The following is a 17,501-nucleotide window of genomic DNA, read 5'->3' as shown; positions in this document are numbered from 1 at the left end:
AAGGGACAATTCATGATTAGCATATCAGTGTTCATATCACTGCACTAAGACAGACAATAAATTTCCATTACATTGTCAAACTCACTCAAAACAATCAAATATTTCACTGAACCATTTACAACTATCGATTGCACACCAAACCTAACTTTATATTCTTCCTGTTTTAAATAGATGCAATATTTTACAAGGGCTTCACAAGTAAGAGATTGTGAATGTAAAGCAGTCCATTAATTTTATATAAGCTGTTTTATATACCTATGGGCCTCTCATAACATCCAGCTACAAGGTTACAAGGAGAAGAATCATTTTCTAAAGTTCAGTTGAAGAGGCTGGAGTGTGCATGACTAAAATTTCAGCTATCATGCCATTGTAGTTCCTCTTTACCAAAATTGCTTTCATTCTGTAGCTGAAAACACTGACATAAACAGAGCAACAGTGCAATGTCAGGTACCAGATTCCTATCAAGGAAATGGTACTTTCAAACCCATGTTGGAACAACTTGTATGAAAACAAAAGAATTCTCCACAATTATTTTCCATGGAATCCTCTAAAGAGGTAGATAAATAGAAACATATATAATCTTGCTCTGCTTTGTGTATATGTGTATATGTAATCTGTAAATGAAAAAGGCTCTTTAAAACCAGGAAATTTTCTCTAAATCTTTGTCATAATTTTCGTTGCAATAACCTCTTAGAGAAGAAAGTCAGTGCCTCTTTCTTTTAGTCTGTGGTTTTCAATTATATTAAAATTCCTGCCAATTTGTATCTTTATCTTAGCTCTGGAAAGCCCTGTTACACTATGTGTAAATTTATGCATTATGGTGGGTTAGAGGCAGGGAGGCAGAAAAATGTAGGGCCCTGCAGCTATTTCCAGTCACGTCTTTCTGATCAGCATCCTGCGTCATACTGCACTTTACTATAGTGTACATTTCCAGTGAGTGGTAAGCCTGGCCTTTTGTTCCTCTAAGTTAGTACAAGCTAATAAATGTCTTTTTCACTTTATTGGGATCTCTCTTTAAAGAGGCTTGACTGTGGGGTCTGGTCTCAGAGAGATAGTCCCTTAGACTTGAGAGCAGTAAATTAAGAGGGCAATTCTGTTAATATCAAAGTAGGCTTATTACTTCAATATAAGCACTTCCTTAATTTTCCTTTCTCAGCATGCTATATAAATATAAATAAAAGGGCTCTCCACTGGATATATGTTACATATATCTCACAGAGTTTAATTACAAAGCCTCTAAAAATGAAGAGGGTGGGAGGAAATGATGCCAATAGATCATACAGTCCTAGTATTGTGTTGGCTAGCTGTCTCTGACCACAAGGAAACAAAGACACTCAGGTAATCACAATGTACCATAAAAAGGCTGGGCTCTGAGGAAAAGAAAATCCAAGAGAAGAGGGCAGATATTATTACTTTAATGCCTGGAAGGCTATAATTTTTTATTTTGTTCTCATTAATGTTATTATAAATATGATCATTTTACTGCATTGAAGGAGGAGTTAGGTTATTTTAAAACTGTTACATCCTATCTTCTTTGCAGTGATTGATTCACTGTAATAAGGGAAGGGCGAGCTAGATGAAGACGATGAAGAAGACGCACTCACAAATGCACACCACACACACACACACACACACCTCAGTTAACCCTAAGTAATATGGCATTGCAGGGAACTGTAAAGACACCTGTACAGGAATACAGGTTTCATCCCAGCAGCTGTCCACCGGGGACATCAGGCAACTTCTGAGTGTGAAAAAGACTGCCAGGGAGGGTGGACTGCGGAAGAAAGGATAAATGGGAATAGGCTTGTAATCCAGCAGGCAAGACCCTGGACAGTTCAGTGACCTCGGTGGGTGGAGGTGGGGCCTATACCCACTCCTAGAAAACTAAAGCGGGCTGGCCCTTAAGCTAAAGGCCAGAATCTCTCCAGGGCCTCGTATAATACCTCCAAGGCGTTGCGCCTAAACCTTCTCTTCCTCTCCTATTCAATTTTCGACCGCTCTTTTCACCTTCTGATTCGTTTCCTTCTCGAGGGCTTGCCTTTCTCCGAGCTAACTTATCCTATGGGTTCATGAAGCACTACATGCCAGATCTCTGCTCCTTTAATACAGCGAGAATTTGCAGAATCGGGTGACAAGAAAAGGATTGACTCCTACGCTAGGGCAAGAGAAACGGATAGAACTTCCCAGCCAACCTTCGCCTTTGACACAGACAACCCCTAGCGCCAACGCTCGGTACTATCCGACCTTATTTCTGGATCAAATCAACGGTGTGACCGCTGCGGTGGAGGAACTGGGCGCGCTTTAAGTGACCGCAGTGTCTGCTCTAGGGCGCGCAGACAGCCCCCAGGGGAGTGTGCAACAGCGGCCAGGGCAAAGGGCGATAGAGGTAGGGCAACGTTGTGTGAGAATGAGTGTTTGGAGAGGTTGTTTTGTCGTTGTTTGTTTGTTGTTGCGGTTTGGTAAGTAAAGAGAAACTCCCCCCTCCCCACCCCGCCCCATCCCGGGTCTAATGATGATAGATTTCACGCTGCATCAGGCCCCACGCTGGCGAGCCTAACCACAGAAAATAATGAGGCTGCATCCCCCATTCGTCTGCGTTAAAGGCGAGCCAGGCACTTTCGATAGCAAATATATCGATTTCCCTGCCTGGGCCGCGGTTTGTCCTGCTCCCCGTGAATAATTACTGTGCCTTTAGAAATTCATAATAATTAGGATTCTCCCCACCCCATCCCTCACCCCTGCGCGCCACTAAAGGCCCCTTAGCCTGGAAGGCGCCTGGGTGGTTCCAACCGTGTTCCTCGCGGGGGGAAGAGGGGCAAGAATCGCTTCTCCCCATAGGGTTTTACTCTTGCGAGAAAGTTGGTTGCCTCAGTTTCCTTGTCTGTCAGTTGAGACTTTTACGTTTCTAAAGACACTTCTAGCCCTACTTCCGAGGCTTCACGTTTCTGTTTCGGGGGAGGGGTAGATTTAAAGAACTGTGAGAGAATGGGAGGCTGGGTAAGGGGAGAAGTTGGGGAAAAGAAAGATTCGCATAAGCTCCGTGGTGATCACGTGACGCCGCAACCACGGGGTGGGGGAATGGAGAGGGGTGCAAGCCAGAGTTTCTGACCGCAGGGCACGGTGGGGACCTAGCGACTGGAGCTAGCTGCCGCCCGAATAACTGGAAAGTGTAGGCGCGTCGTCACAGTCACGACTGGGCCTTGAGGAGGTATCTGCGGAAACTGAGGGTGCTAACTCGACTTTAAGGGCCCAGCCGGAGCTGCAGCGGGGAGGGAGGTCCTACTGAGGGCACCAGGCGGGGCGGAGCCTGTGGCGCTGGCCGCGGTGCTGAAGAATCGCTCTCCGGGCCCTGGCGTGCCCCAAGCCCTCCTGCGCCCGATCAAATCTTATAGCCTGCGGCCTCTCTCCCGAGAACTACCACTGTCCAGCCCGCTGTCCCAGAAGCACCGAAGCTTGGTGGCGTCGACGAAAAGTTCCCCAGAAACAGCGCTTTGGTGTGGGAACTTGGGGTCCGGACGCGAGAGGGTTGCACCTGCGTTTCCATAAACCTTTCGGGATCGCTCGAGGTCACCTGCGACTGAAAGCAGACAATAAAGCGCGCAGCTGTGGCGGCGGCCACTTCAGCTGGGAAACCCCGGGGCCCGAACACTGCGGCTTTGGTCAGCGGACTGAGTTTCCGAAGGGAGTGTATGACATCTACGTCGAAAAAAGTTTCTTGTTTCTTGTAGAAGACGAAGGAAAATGGCCTTTTAAAGTCTATCTTTGAGGACGGGGTCTAAGATATAGGGTGGAATGTGTGAGCCGGACGCCCTCTCCCTCTGGTGTGGCGAGGACGCGCGGCCTCCCCCTGCGCCCTTAGCCGCGGCGGCTGGGATCCTTCGCGTCAGAATCCATTAGGGCGGCGGGGGTGATGGCGAGGCGCGACCAGAGGCAGGTTCAGTGGGGACGCGCAGAGCCCCCGCAAGCCAGTTTCTAAGGAAACACTCGGTTTTTCTAAGCAGCAATTTGTCTTATTGTGGGAGAAAGAAACAGTACAAGAAAAGCCTCCCGGTTCTCCATTCTCATGTAGATAAGGCGATGCGCTCTGGCTGCGTCCGGTGTCACCCCCTCCCCATCGTATTTCCGGCTTGAACGAGTAAAATGCCCTCATTAATTTATAGAAAGAAGGAGCTAGGAAAGCTTTTCGCAAGCCGTGGCCCGAGAGGCGCTACTGTCTTGCTGCTCCGGGGACCCCACCACTTGCGCTGTCCCAACGCCCTGGCTCCCGACGCCATCTCGCTCTCCACCACCCGGAGCCCCTGACTAGACGCCTAAGGAACTTTCGACCACAGAGGGCACCGGAGCGAGATAATCCGCTCACCGCCCACCCCCATGGACCCCCTGCTGGCTCCCACCTCCGCAGTCAATAAAATATACTAGGGAAAGCTGTTTACAGAGGAGGTAATTAGGTTTTTCATACTGTAGCAGAAACGTAGAGCGCTCATCGGAAGTTTAAACAACAGCCACCAACCCGCGAGGGCAGACGGCAAACTTGGAAAATGCGCAAACGCGCTATTGGGCGCGCGGAGGGGTTTGAAGAAGCCGCCAATATATATCATCTCAATAAAAAGCCGCTCTTGGAAAGCTTGCATAGTAATTGAGACGGGCGCTCTTTTCTGATCTGGGTTGGCATTTCCTCATCTCGAGCTGACAGAGCCAACTCAGGAAATTGCTGGTAATATTCATCTGGGGAGCACTTTCATTAAACGTAATTCATTCGACTTTCACAATAAATTGAGTGACATCCTTACAGCGGAACCTTTTTATCCTTGATTAAGTGCTTGCCAAGCTTTGGTTTCCCACTTTATTGTCACATTCCTTCAAGCAGAGTCGTCAACATGCCAATCTGAGGCAGAAAAATGCGCGCGCTGTGTTTACCAAGCTCCGGGAGGGGGTTAGTGCTGACATCCAGAAAAAGAGCTGGTCGGGAACTTGACTAGTGGATATATCAAGACTGAAACTTCCTGCACACACACGACGGGACCAGGCAAGTGGTGGCTAAGAGAATGCAGAGGGAGGCGAGAGTGCAGACCCGCTTTGAGACTCAGCTGCACCATGAAGCCGCTGACCCGACTGCTCTTGGCTGGCAGGCTCGCCTGCCTTTCCTTAATTAAAACGGCGGGGACTGTTAAGGTCTTAAAATGAGATCTGAAGCCCCTAACAGACATGGTTGCCCAAAAGGAGCTTTCCTGAATCGAATCAAAGCTAGACACTTTTTATTTTTAAAAAAATCAGAAAGAATGCACACTTCCTAACTTCCCACTAGGCAGGCAAACTTTCAGAGCTTACATCACTTGCTTTATAGGAGCGCAAGAAGAGTGTTATTCCTCATTCCTGAAATTCCCTTTTGACTCGCAGCCGAATTCTTTGAGGGCTCTTCAGATCCAGGAACTCCAGGCGAAGCTGACAAGCACCTTGGTATTCCAGGACTGGGCGGATGGGGAAGGCATCTCTGCCAATGCGTGACTCCTTCTTCCCCACCGCCCCCCTAGTTAACTCCCCACCCCCTATAAAATCAAAGAAGCTCAGGACAGAAAATTTCTTATTTGAAAAAGCAATATCCAAATGCTTTCATCACTCAAATGCCCTTTTGAAAATATTGTCGACGACGGTTATTACCCGGACAATGCTGTCAATTTCTGCAGTGTGCAGAAAATCTTCCCTCAGATAGAAAAGCAGGACATTGGGCACCTATCTCAAAAAAAAAAAAAAATCAACCAATTTCCCAGCCACCCGGTATATTTTTCACCCAGACAACACTTTCATTAAGGAAGAAATAGCCGTCAACAATTCAAAGCCAAATAGAAATCAACTTCGCACAGAGGAGCCACGAATTTAATGGCTTTCCAAAAAAATACCGCTGAGAAAGTTGGAGCAATCCTGGTTCTCTCCTAACACTACAGTCAGCTTCCCTAAAGCTATCACTAGAAGGCCTCAGACCAAGATAATCCTTCTGGAAATGGGGCAGAAATGTGGCCCACCCAAGTTCTTCCCACACACTTGGGCGAGCTGCTTTCTTGGTCAATGGAAAGTTGAACATTTCGGGGAAATGCCTAGAATAGTAGCAATTTCTGTGTTCCACAGAGCTCAGGAATACATCTTAAAACTGATGAGTTCTACGGCTGTGATCCTGGGGTAGAGGACCTTCCAAAAATCTAGTCTGAATCCTGTATCTATCTAGAAGGCTGGTCTGTAGTAGAAGAGTCAGGAAGTGCCAAGGAATGAGAAACTTTTAGTTTCCAAGAACTAGCCTTAGTAGGGAACACTTAATAGTCACTGTCAGGAAATTTATTTTATTTTATTTTCAGCAATAAGCTCAAATTGATTAAAATTTTCACTGAGCAGCTGGCTTAATTTTTAAAGGATGAGAAGTACACATACCTAATCCAAAGAAAAGACATTGCTGTTCTCTCTCCCTCTGCTTTTCCCCCAGCTCCAATATACCTAACAGCCATCTTCATAATGAGTGGAATTCACCCAAATGATCTGGCTTTTAACAGTGTAGAGGTAGTGGTCCCATGGATACATTAATTACTCTTGAAACTCTATTAAACAATTGGTGTAGAATTCACATTTTAAGAATATCCTAAATTTGAGAGAATAGATGGCTCAAAATGTTGTGGCACAAGTTTAGAAAGGATTTTTAATTCCTGCCTATTTTGATTTAAAAAGCAACTCGATTACTAGCAATTTAATTCCCAACAGAAATGGTGGGGCCTCTTCTCATTAGAATAGAGCTGTGGATGTGTGACTAGTCACAGTAACATTATACAATGCCTTGTCAGATGCCTTGGACTCAATTTCTGAGTAACTTTTTCATTAGCACGTTCAGAAGGTGCTCATTAGGCTCACCTCTCTAACTGAGAATTACCACAGGTGAGCCCCCAAACAGAATGCCACAACCTGTAGGAGATGCTCTCCTAGTGTCCTGGCCTATCCTTCTACTTGATCCAATGAGGCTGACTCAAGTTAGAACCCCCATTCTTCAGAGCAAGAAACCATATTTTTCTAGCTTATTCAGTATATGCTTCAATAAAGTTAAAATGCTATCATCCTGCCATCCCATTGTATCATACTGAAAATACCCTGGAATTGGTCCAGGACTAATAAGAGAATAAAGATTGCAAAACTTTTTAAATTATTTTTAACAAGCATTGTCAACCATAGACTTCTCTCCTATTGAATTCAGGCTTTTAAATTCTGCAATATATAACATTCAATAGTCTGAAATTTTCTTTACCTTTATGTTTAAAAGTTAGTTTCCCACCCCCATGCATTTATGGCTGGAGCTTGTCCTGTGGTGGATTTTGAGTATTCTAGCTAACATGCTTCAGAAGGTAACTCTGTGGGCACATATCTAATTAGCTTCCCATTAAAATACTAAAATAAGCTTCTATTTTGAACTAGGACAGAATTGTCTCAAAAAACACAAAAATCCTCAACCTAAAGCGTTCAAAGAATCCTGGGGCCAGAAATATACTTTGCAAACATTCACCCAAATACAGGCAGGAAACTGTGGGTTGGTGTGGAGTATTGACCTATTGCAGAGTTTTCATAAGAAATTATTCTCAAATTTGGGAGTATTTAAGGTATTCTCTTTAAACAGAAGCCTAAATATTTCTGTAGGAGATAACTAGACAAGCCTTGCTTCCTGGATTTAATGTAGTGATTACTCCCTGGGAAACATAGCTAGGATACCATGGGCTTAAAGGGCAAGGTGCACTGAGATATCAGTCAAGAGGCAAGGCATAAACAGAGTGATACAGGCACTTAACTAGTGGTATGAGCTCACAAAGGCAAAAATTATCCATCAAATTTTTCCCTGGCTTATGTCAATTCAAGAGAAAATTAAAATAATGGTTTTGCCACTCTTGCCTTCTTTGAATGTAACTTAAAGCAGCTCCTGACAATCTGTATGCATCTAATGCAGGTTCCTACAAAGGGATAAGATCTTCCAATGTGCAGCTACAAACAAATGATCAATCCAGTTAACTGTATCTGGTATTTAATGAAATAGATGAAGAAAGAAGCCTTGATCGCTTCTTGATCGGTTCATTGCCCTAGAGTTTTAATCAAGGCTCTCTACTTCTTTATTTGTCTAAAACCATCCTGAAATGACTGCCCAATTCACCCTTTTAAATTCATTTCCATGGTAGAAGTCAGCTTTTTGCTCCTCCAGGAAAACAGCTCAGAATTCTGCTGGCAAATATCCATGGGATTACAATCCCTGGAAATACTGCTTTGGGTCACAGCCATCAGCCTTAGTTTCTGTGGTGCATGTGGTTTCTAATCCCCGACACAAAACTACTTTAGATTGGAGAAAAAAGAATGGACTTCTAAATCGCCTTCTCTATTATATTGTTCACATTTCGTATTGTTTTGAGTGAAATTGGAAAAATTGTCTCCTTTCTCTGTATTGCCAAAAGGCATTCAGGTAATGAAGTCTGTAACTAAACGGTAATTGAATCAGCATAATTTGCACACTGAATGGTTTTCAAATGCTCCCAGTTTACAATTAAAGGAGAATTAATGCGCTTGTTGTTGAGAACGCATCGCATTAGAATAAATCCAGCACTGTTGTTGTAATGAGTGGAAAACGGTTTAACTGCCAACAAACACATTTAAAATTTAACACAACGTATTGATTTCACTTCTGCTTTTGATAGATTATTTTCCAGACTATCGAAATACTTGCTCCAAGCAATAAACTGCACCAAGCCCTTGCCGTGTGTGTGAGCACAGCCCAAGGACATAAGAACAGTCTTCAGGTTCAGGTCATGCATAAAGGTATGCAGAGGAAAGGGGCAGACGGGTTACGTTGGTCAAGGGAATCGTTAATATTCCCGGCCTCCCCTCCCCCCGTGCCCGTCGCTTTCACTTTGTTTTCCCTCCCCGCATCTCTCAATAAAAAATTTCTGTATTTCCTTTGGCCAAACTTTCTGCCCTCCATCCATGGTCTCTCAATGTCAGTGGGCTTATTGGACACAGGTGGGGGCGAAAATGATTGAAGATGGGAAATGGGAAGGACACTTTTTGCATTCCGTCTGCGTTCCAGCGGGGAAAGGCACAGACTTCGGCGACAGAATCAGAAAGGCTGTTCTTTTGGATTGGCTGCCCTGGCTTTCACCTGTTTACCCCAAGGTGTCCTGTGGGCGAGGACGCTGATGCGCAGCGCCCTCTGGCGTCCGCGGCTGCTACGGTCAGGCGATAAAGGTGCAAAGACAGGCAACGTTAAGGGTTCTTGGATTGAAGCTGAAATCGGTTAAATACACATTCACACACACACACATATATACGTACTCACTCACATACACAGAATTCACACAACTCGCAGCTTTGCAGTCACATGCATCAAGGCAACGGCCGAGAAACGCTTTCAATTGTAGGAATGGCAATTCTTCCAGGCTTGTGGGTTCTATCTAAGGCTCTTGGGATTGAGGGGCGCCAATACCACTTCCAATCAGAGGTGTAGCCCCATCAGAGAGTTCGGGCTGCTTTAGCGCACCTCACCCCTAGACAGAACACAGCGAGCCCTCGGTGCACTCCCACAGCCCAGGATGGGCTATGGTGGTCAGGACACTGAACACAACTTCACCAGCAGGGCACAAGTGTCCCTTACTCCCATTCCCCCATTCCCACCCCAGAAGCCAGACCTGAAATATCGCATTTTCCTTGCCTCAACACGGCACAAACAGCTCTCAATTCACCACAACAAAGCGCTTCAACCAGGAACCGAGTTCCAGCAGTGTACAAAGTCCAGCCCCCGGAAAATTCTGCTACTGAAAGACACAGACCGCGGCTTTGTTTAGGATTCTCTCCCTGGCGACAAGGCCTACCATTCCCTAATAATGGACTAGTCACTGGAAATGGGATTTAGTTATTTGATGAAAACGAGAGGAAGGTGGACATGTTTGCTGTAGTATCTCTGACCTAACTCCGATTGCTTGCAGTACTCCTGATAGTTTAACTTATCCTGTCGGAACCTTTACAAGTCAAAGAAAGTTAACTGCGCTTCTCTATGTATCTCATCTCCAAATCGGGGAAGTGGGTGGGTAGATTCACTTTTAAACCCACAGACCTGGGCAGATTTGTGCTTTCCACCCCCCAACTATACCCTGCTTTTAAACTTCCCTTCGTTTAAACTCCGTGCATGAGCTACTGAGAGTTCTTGCCTTCCACTTCATCTCGTTGCCCTCTACCACATAAAGCGCCCCATCTCACTACCTCCTTGGGTTTAGGGTGTCTTGGGCGCCCTAGCCGCTTTTCAGAATCACGCGCAGGAGACTGGGGGACTGGAGCAAAAAATGGGGATGGGAACCCCGGAAAGTCCGCAGGAATCCGGAGACCAGCTTGCCAAAGTTGCTCCAACACAGCTGCTAGGAAGCTGCTCTCGCTGAACTGGCGGTGTAACCCTTCTCCCGCGTGACTCCAGTTTCCTTGCCTCCCGGCCGGGGTGGGAATGCAAAATCCCCGAACCCGCCAAGACTTACCAAGTAGACGGTGGGCTGCAGGAGGAGAAGCACGTACCAGCACGCAGCCTGCATTCTCCCGCGTCTCAAACTTCCTTGGCGGTGCCTTCTCTGAGTCTTTGTTCCTTCAAAAACATAGATCCACCTGACATCCACTTTACAGAGCAAGGAGCGCTCTCAGCAGCCTAGATACAAATGAAATTAGACATCCCATGACCACGCGGGCAAGGTTAGGCTTGACGATCAAGCGGGGAAAGGGGGTCTTGGCGGGGAGTGGGGGACCAAAAAAAAAGCAGGAGGGAGGGTACGGAAAAATTGAAAAGCGAGTAAATCCAGCGCCTGAGACCAGCAAGCGCGCGGTCCGCAGCCGGGCAGGCGGGAGGGCGGACGAGAGGGAGGGTGAGGGGCTCCTTGCGCCCTGCGCTTCTCGGGTGCGAGTTCCCAGGCGGCGGAGCACACTGAGCCGCGTGCAGGCTGGTTCGGAGCCCAGCCTTCTCTGGCAGCGAGACCTGCCCTAGTGTTTGGTGGCCGGGCGGCTTGGACTAAAGGCGGCGGCTGGTTCTTCGCCAGCCCTGGCAGTGCTCACACACGTACACACCAGCAGAGAGAGATAGAGGGAAAAGATAAAGAGAGAGAGAGACTGAGCGAGGGGGGCGCGGTGAAAGGAAAGGGTAGGTAGAACTGACCAGGATTAGGTACTGGGTATCTCAACACGTTCGGTGAAGTGGGGGTGGGGAAAGAGAATGCAATTTGCATACAAGAAAGCAGGGCTCAGTTTACCCATTCGAGCCCCTGGCACACACAGAGATACACACGAACGCTCACAGTCACGTCTCTAGTACTACTTTTTTCGAGCCAAGAGGCACAGCCGGTCGCTAACTTCTAGAGAGGAAGCCTCCTCCAAGCTGTGAGGGTCACCTGCCAGGCTTGTTCTCTTTCCCAACCAGCGCCCCTCCCTGCATCCCTTCCTGGTGCCCACCACCCCGCTCCAAGGTGTCCCCTCCGGGAACAGTGGAGGCGAAGGGTACGTACCGCACAGGACTTGGGGTGAAACCGGCGAGAAGGGACAGCTCCGGGCAGGCTCCATTGAGGAGCTACTCGGGCCTGGCGTCTCCAGCGCCCCGGACGTGCCCTCCCAGGCGCTCCGACTCCATGCTCGAGCGCAGACGGGTCCAGCTGCCTCGTCCAGCTTTGGCGGAGTCGCCGTCCCAGTGCCCGGGTCGCGCTCAGGATTGGTTCGCGGGAGCCAAGGCTTGGCACACACAGTTGGATTCACGGTGCAGGAAACTTAAGAGGCAAGAGAGGGAGGGAGCAGTAGAGGAGAAAAGAGAGGAAGACAGAAAGGGAGGGAGAGCAAGAGGGAGGGAGAGAGGGGAATGCGCTGGACTGCTGCACCGGACGGACTGGGACTGCCAGCGCTGGCACCGGGACGAGCAGTCTAGGACTCTCGGCTTCCCACAGCTGCCTGAGGATGGTGGAAATGACTTAAGGGGAGGAGACTGGGCAAGTCCTCTGGACTTGAAGTTGAGAGATAAGACTCTGGCCTTTCGGAAGAAAAGAGAACCACACGGCAGACGAGAGCAGTCCGAGTTTCTGAGGGAGGGGTGGGGTGGCGAGAATCTGGAGCCTGCGGCACACGGAGCAGCTGTACCTCTACCCGCGACGCTGGGAAGCCCAGGAGCCTGTCCCCAGTGGATTCTCGGGCGCTGTCCCTGGTGCTGCCCGGCCACCCGGGGACGCTCTGGAGCGCGTTGGGTTTCTGGCCGCCGCGGTGGTGGTGGTTTCTCCGCAGAGCCGCGGCTTGGCACGCCTACCTTCCTGACACGGACAATTACTTTGGCACGTGGGTGAATGATTCCTCAAAGACTAATTAGTACCCCATGTAAACAGATCCCGCTCTCAGGCTCTCGCGGGCTGGGCCTACAGGGAGAAGTGGCTCCCGCGGTGTCTTCGGTGGCCGCAGCGCCCCCTTCCCGGGGGGCGTAGGGAAGATCGCAAAGCCCAGGGGAGTGGCGGGAAGAGCAGCAGGGAGTAGCGTAGGGCGGGGAAGGGCGCAGGAGGGTGCAGGGCGCCCCTGCCGGCCTCGAGCGACTACGCCGGGAGCCTCCGACCTGTGGCTGCCGGGCCGGAGGCGGGGGAGCAGCAGACTGCCAGCCATTCAGCTCCAGACAGCCGAGAGGACTGGGCGACCTTGGGCTCTCGACTCCTCGCCGCCGGCTGGGCTGAGCGTGAAGGGGGAGGAGGAGAACGGGGGATGCTTCGAGCCGTCACCACCTCCCTTGCTACTGACACCTCCCACTCAACCAGCGTCTCCCAGACCCGGCCTCTGTGCTCCAACTCTGGCTGTCTCTGTCTTTCTCAGTCTCTCCCTTACTGTCCCTTTTTCTCAGTATCTTTCTCACTCCCTCTATCTGTCTCCTTCTGTCATTCTTGTAGTTGGTGTCTCTGTCCCTCAGCATCTTTCTGCCTTTTTCTGCCTTTCTGTGTGTCTCACTCAGGATTTCTGACTCTAGGTCTCTCTATCTCTGTGACTCTACCCTGTCCCTGCCATTCCCCCTCAGACCGCATGTGTGTGCGTGTGTGTGTGTTTTCTCCACCCTTCCAGGGCACAACCAACAGAGCAGTTTCACCAGTCTAAGGAAACAGCCAGGACCAGCTTCTTCTGGTGCTGGTGGGGTTGCCAGTGCTCCTAGAGCTTGCCCAAATTCAGGGCACAAATCGGAGCCCGGAAGAGGGTATCTCTTCCCCAACCTTGCCCATTGCATCTCCAAGCCTGCCCTTCACCAGAGCCTGTCCCGGGGTGATGCACATATCCATATTAATCTGTAGGAATTGTATGGAAATTTATCTCAGGAACCTGAGTTAGTGGCATCAAAATCGAATTGTGATATTTAATGAGTCTGGAGTGTCATTTTCTCAAGTGTGCCTGTGGACACTCTGGCAGGTCTGGGCCTAGATACAATGTATACTCTAGACAAGTGGTCCCACGGCAACCACAGGCTGAATTCCCTTGGATGATGGAGACCACCCCTCAAACAAGGCAGTGACAATCAGCAGAGCTACCCTGTCCTGTAGCAGAGGCAAGAGGAGCCCCCCTGAGACCTTCATCTGGAATCAGATCTCCAATGACCTCCAAATTAGATCCCCACTGTAGAACATACCTGCCAGCATTTTGAGGCCTACACTCTCCCTTCCAGCTAAAAATAAATCTTTAAAGAGTAAGCTCTTCTAATCTCAAAAGTTGTACTCTGCTGCTGTGACTGCCTGGAATTCATTAGGGAATATGCAGAGTAAGACAGTGAAACACCAGCTTCCAACTGGGTCTCTGAAAATCCACTTTAGAAAAAATACACATGTACATATAGCATAATGGCAATGTTTTCTTGACTATTTTCACTTACCAGCTATTTCATTTTCTTAAAAACTTTAAACTTTAAAGAAGAAAAATTAAAGTCTTGGGGCACCCATATCTGAGGTCAAATGGTCAAAGTAGGGGCAAAGAAAGCTTTGTCTAATTCCATCTTCTAAGATTCATGAGGCTATCCTAAAATTGATTCCTATTTGTACAAGAGCTCCCAGGTCTCCCAGACTAGAGTGTAGAGCTGGAACAAATGTTGCCTGCCTCTATCTGGATGCCCAGGTACAATGCTGTCAGAGCTGAACTTCTGTCTGACCTTTGGGAAAATGAGAAAGAATCTGGCTAACTTTGGAACCTACCAAGTCCTTTTCTAAACCTTACTTTAAAAACATTCTGCTTCTAGTGCCATTTAGCCTAAAAAAAAAATACTGCTTGTGAAATAGAAAGATGATCAGAGACCTTAAAATCTCTGTCTGAATGGGACTGATTATTTAAGAAAAGCACCACAGGCACCTAGTAATGGGAACGGGTTTGACACTTTGTTCTATGACACAGGGTGCCAAAGAGCTTTTTCTGTTAATGACTTGAGATCTTCTGCCAGGACATTCAACCCTCACTGGATCCTACAAGACACTTGGCCTGGGATATAAAACAGTGGCAGATTGTCATTTTTCATATTTCACAGGGGTCTTCATCTCCTATACTACTCAACCGGAAAAGTACACTGAACCACCAAGTAACACTGAAAAATGTATCATTGTTTCTGCTAAACCACTCCAGTTTTAATAATATAATATTGGGGGAGAGGTGGACAAGAATGGTTCATTCGCCCTCCTTTTTTTCCTATCATTTGCTTTATAAAGAACAATGGAGCAATAAAAGCATGATTTTCTTACATTCTTCTGTTTAAAGTAGTATCCTACTCTAAAACGCACTGTTAGAATACGTGAACAGTCAGCTTCACTGAGCGAGAACAAAAGTGTGATTACCTTAAGAAGAATAGTGTTTGTACCAATTTTTACAGACTTTACTCATGCTGAAAATTCTTTCAGAAATACTGTTTCCAAACTTTGTGTGCCATGCAACTTAATACATATACAAACTTAGTATGAATGATAACCACTGTAAAACACAGCCCTCTGCATCTGCTTTTCCCCATGTCTACCTGGTCCAATCTGAAATGAACAGTACAAAAAGTAATATAGACCTTTGTCTCTAAGAAATATGTTTTTAAAGGGTTAAAAATGGGCTGCATCAAAAGAAAATAGTGAAATTAATTTTCCTGAAAGTTAAAACCAGAAGAAATTGAAATTAGAATCTTCTGACATAAACTGATAGTTCTGTTAAATGTAATTATCTATTTTGGTTTGGTTCATTTATATGATTCTCTGTTTTGGCGGGGGAGAGGGAAGGGAGGGGTTGGAGGTTTGAATTTTCTTGGGGCTGGAGAGAAGAGAGACAGAAAGAGAGAGATTAACTCTGAGTTCTACAAAACTTTGTCCTAAAATGAACCTGTCTTAAACACCTTAGTATTATCATATGTTACCCAAAATCCAAGTAAAAGCAGAGAACTGTTGTTATGAAGCATCCAGCTGTGGTCTTGCTTAAGCTTTGGGCCAAATTATATCACTTTGTACATAGTACTGCATTGTACCTAATTTTTTCCTAATAGTGATAGAAAACTTACAAAGACTGTATCATCTTTCTGCCCTTAATTTAGTATAACCTGTCATTTGCACGTTGTATAGTCCTGGGCAAGTGCCTAAATATTCCCCTGGCTTCAGTACCCTCCTCTGTATAAAGCAGAAGTAAGGTTACATGATTTTTAAATGCTTTCTAATTCTAAAATTCCTTTATTCTACCTTTTATGATTAAATGCGGGTTTTAAAAATTTACCTGCTTCCCAAAAAGCAATTGTATACTGCATTATGATTTTCAAAGACATTAACAGTTTTAAAAAACATTCCTTTTTTGGTTCATTTCAAAGATTTTTTAGTCAAGTGTGTTTATAGGTTTGAGCCAAAGACTTTTTCAGCATTTCCTCCCTGCGCCACCCTCATAACATTTCTTCTAGGTCAGAGGTTGACTCTCTTGTATGCATCATATCACTTTTTCATATAAATTTTTCTGCACCTTTCTAATGTCACTGATTTATGAGAATCTACACTCATAGTGGCATCCTTATTATACTTACGAATATTGGTTAGAAAAGATCCAAAGCTATTTCCACTACCTTTGCAGAATTTTTTTTTTTTTTTTTTTTTTGGTGAGATGGAGTCTCGCTCTGTCGCCCAGGCTGGAGTGCAGTGCCGCGATCTCGGCTCACTACAAGCTCCGCCTCCCGGGTTCAAGCCATTCTCCCGCCTCAGCCTCCAAGTAGCTGGGACTACAGGCGCCCACTACCATGCCCGGCTAATTTTTTGTATTTTTAGTAGAGATGGGGTTTCACCGTGTTAGCCAGGATAGTCTCAGTCTCCTGACCTTGTGATCCGCCCGCCTCGGCCTCCCAAAGTGCTGGAATTACAGACGTGAGCCAACGTGCCCGGCCTTTTGCAGAATTCTTAAACGTCACTCAGGACTACTAAAAAAGTCCCTGGACTCTCCACTCCCCCAACATATTTTGCTAGTGGAAAGAAGGATTATTTGCAAAGTGATTTTTACCAGCCTAGAATATTTGGTATTTGAAAGTAGTCGAACTTGGTTAAAAACTATGAGGCATGTGTGCTAAATTACCTTTACAATTATGCTTTAATAACAGGATCACTGGACTAGAGAGAAAAAATAGCCATCAAGCTCTAAAATGAAAAAAACTAAAGGGAATCAAAAAGCTTTATGTAGAAGGCATTTTCTTTTTTAAAGGTAATTTACATGCTCAGCCTTTGTATCCATATTTCATTTATTCTACTAGATGAAGACAGAGGGTTCTCAAAGGTAGGGTAGTTTTAATTATGCCCAAAAACTTTAAAAAGAGGATGAACATAATAAGAGAAATTAAAGAAAGCCAGCATTTAAAAGGCAGTTGAATGTAAAAGATTGAAAGATTGGGGTCATCGCCCAAAAATCATAATTAAAATTTAAAAAAATATTGTGACTAAGCAAACCTTTGCATTATAATCTCATTACAGAAATTCTTTACGATGATTCCTCCAGAGATTATTAATTGACAGTTCCCTAAAGCAGAATCATTAGAGACAAAGAACTTGATAACCAATGTTCTGTTAACAAAGCAAAATACAGTACCGGCTTTCAGCCAGAAAGAACACTGGGACTCTCAACGACGTAGGGACGGAAGAAATGATAAGGACAAAGGCTACAAGCACTTTGGTTATCAGAAGCTGAAATGAGTCTGTAAATGCATAGTTCATCTCCATAATCTAAAGTACCTGGATATTTTGAAACATACATGTTTGTCCAGCTTTTATCCTGATTTGGCAATATGAATACATCACTCTAAAACAAGATGACTTATACAGGCAGGGAACAAAGAGCTGCTTCAACCCAAATATCATAGTGTCATAGTAATAACAGTGTTTTGGATTAGACACCTTTTAAATAGGAGATATCGCAGGGATGCAATAAACCTTTCAACTTCTCTTTTTAATATCAAATTAATGAAAACAACTATACTAGAATTT

The 17,501-nt window shown here is 46.1% G+C and overlaps 1 protein-coding gene across 1 annotated transcript in view; it reads right to left on the bottom strand.

Annotated features, from left to right (window-relative positions):
• The window catches only part of NXPH1 (neurexophilin 1), a 324,639-nt gene extending 312,692 nt beyond the window's left edge, over positions 1–11,947 (bottom strand). The window contains exons 1-2 of the mRNA XM_050782993.1: positions 11,541–11,947; positions 10,530–10,693 (exon numbers count right to left, since the gene is read on the bottom strand). Coding sequence (XP_050638950.1) covers positions 10,530–10,583 — 54 coding nt within the window. The 5' untranslated portion in view covers positions 10,584–10,693; positions 11,541–11,947. The remainder of the gene's footprint in view (positions 1–10,529; positions 10,694–11,540) is intronic.
• Positions 11,948–17,501: the final 5,554 nt, after the last annotated feature.

Source organism: Macaca thibetana, chromosome 3 (genome assembly GCF_024542745.1).
Source record: "Macaca thibetana thibetana isolate TM-01 chromosome 3, ASM2454274v1, whole genome shotgun sequence".
Classification (NCBI taxonomy): Eukaryota; Metazoa; Chordata; class Mammalia; order Primates; family Cercopithecidae; genus Macaca; species Macaca thibetana.
Note: the sequence above shows the minus strand (reverse complement) of the source record. Positions and strands in the feature narration are given on the sequence as shown.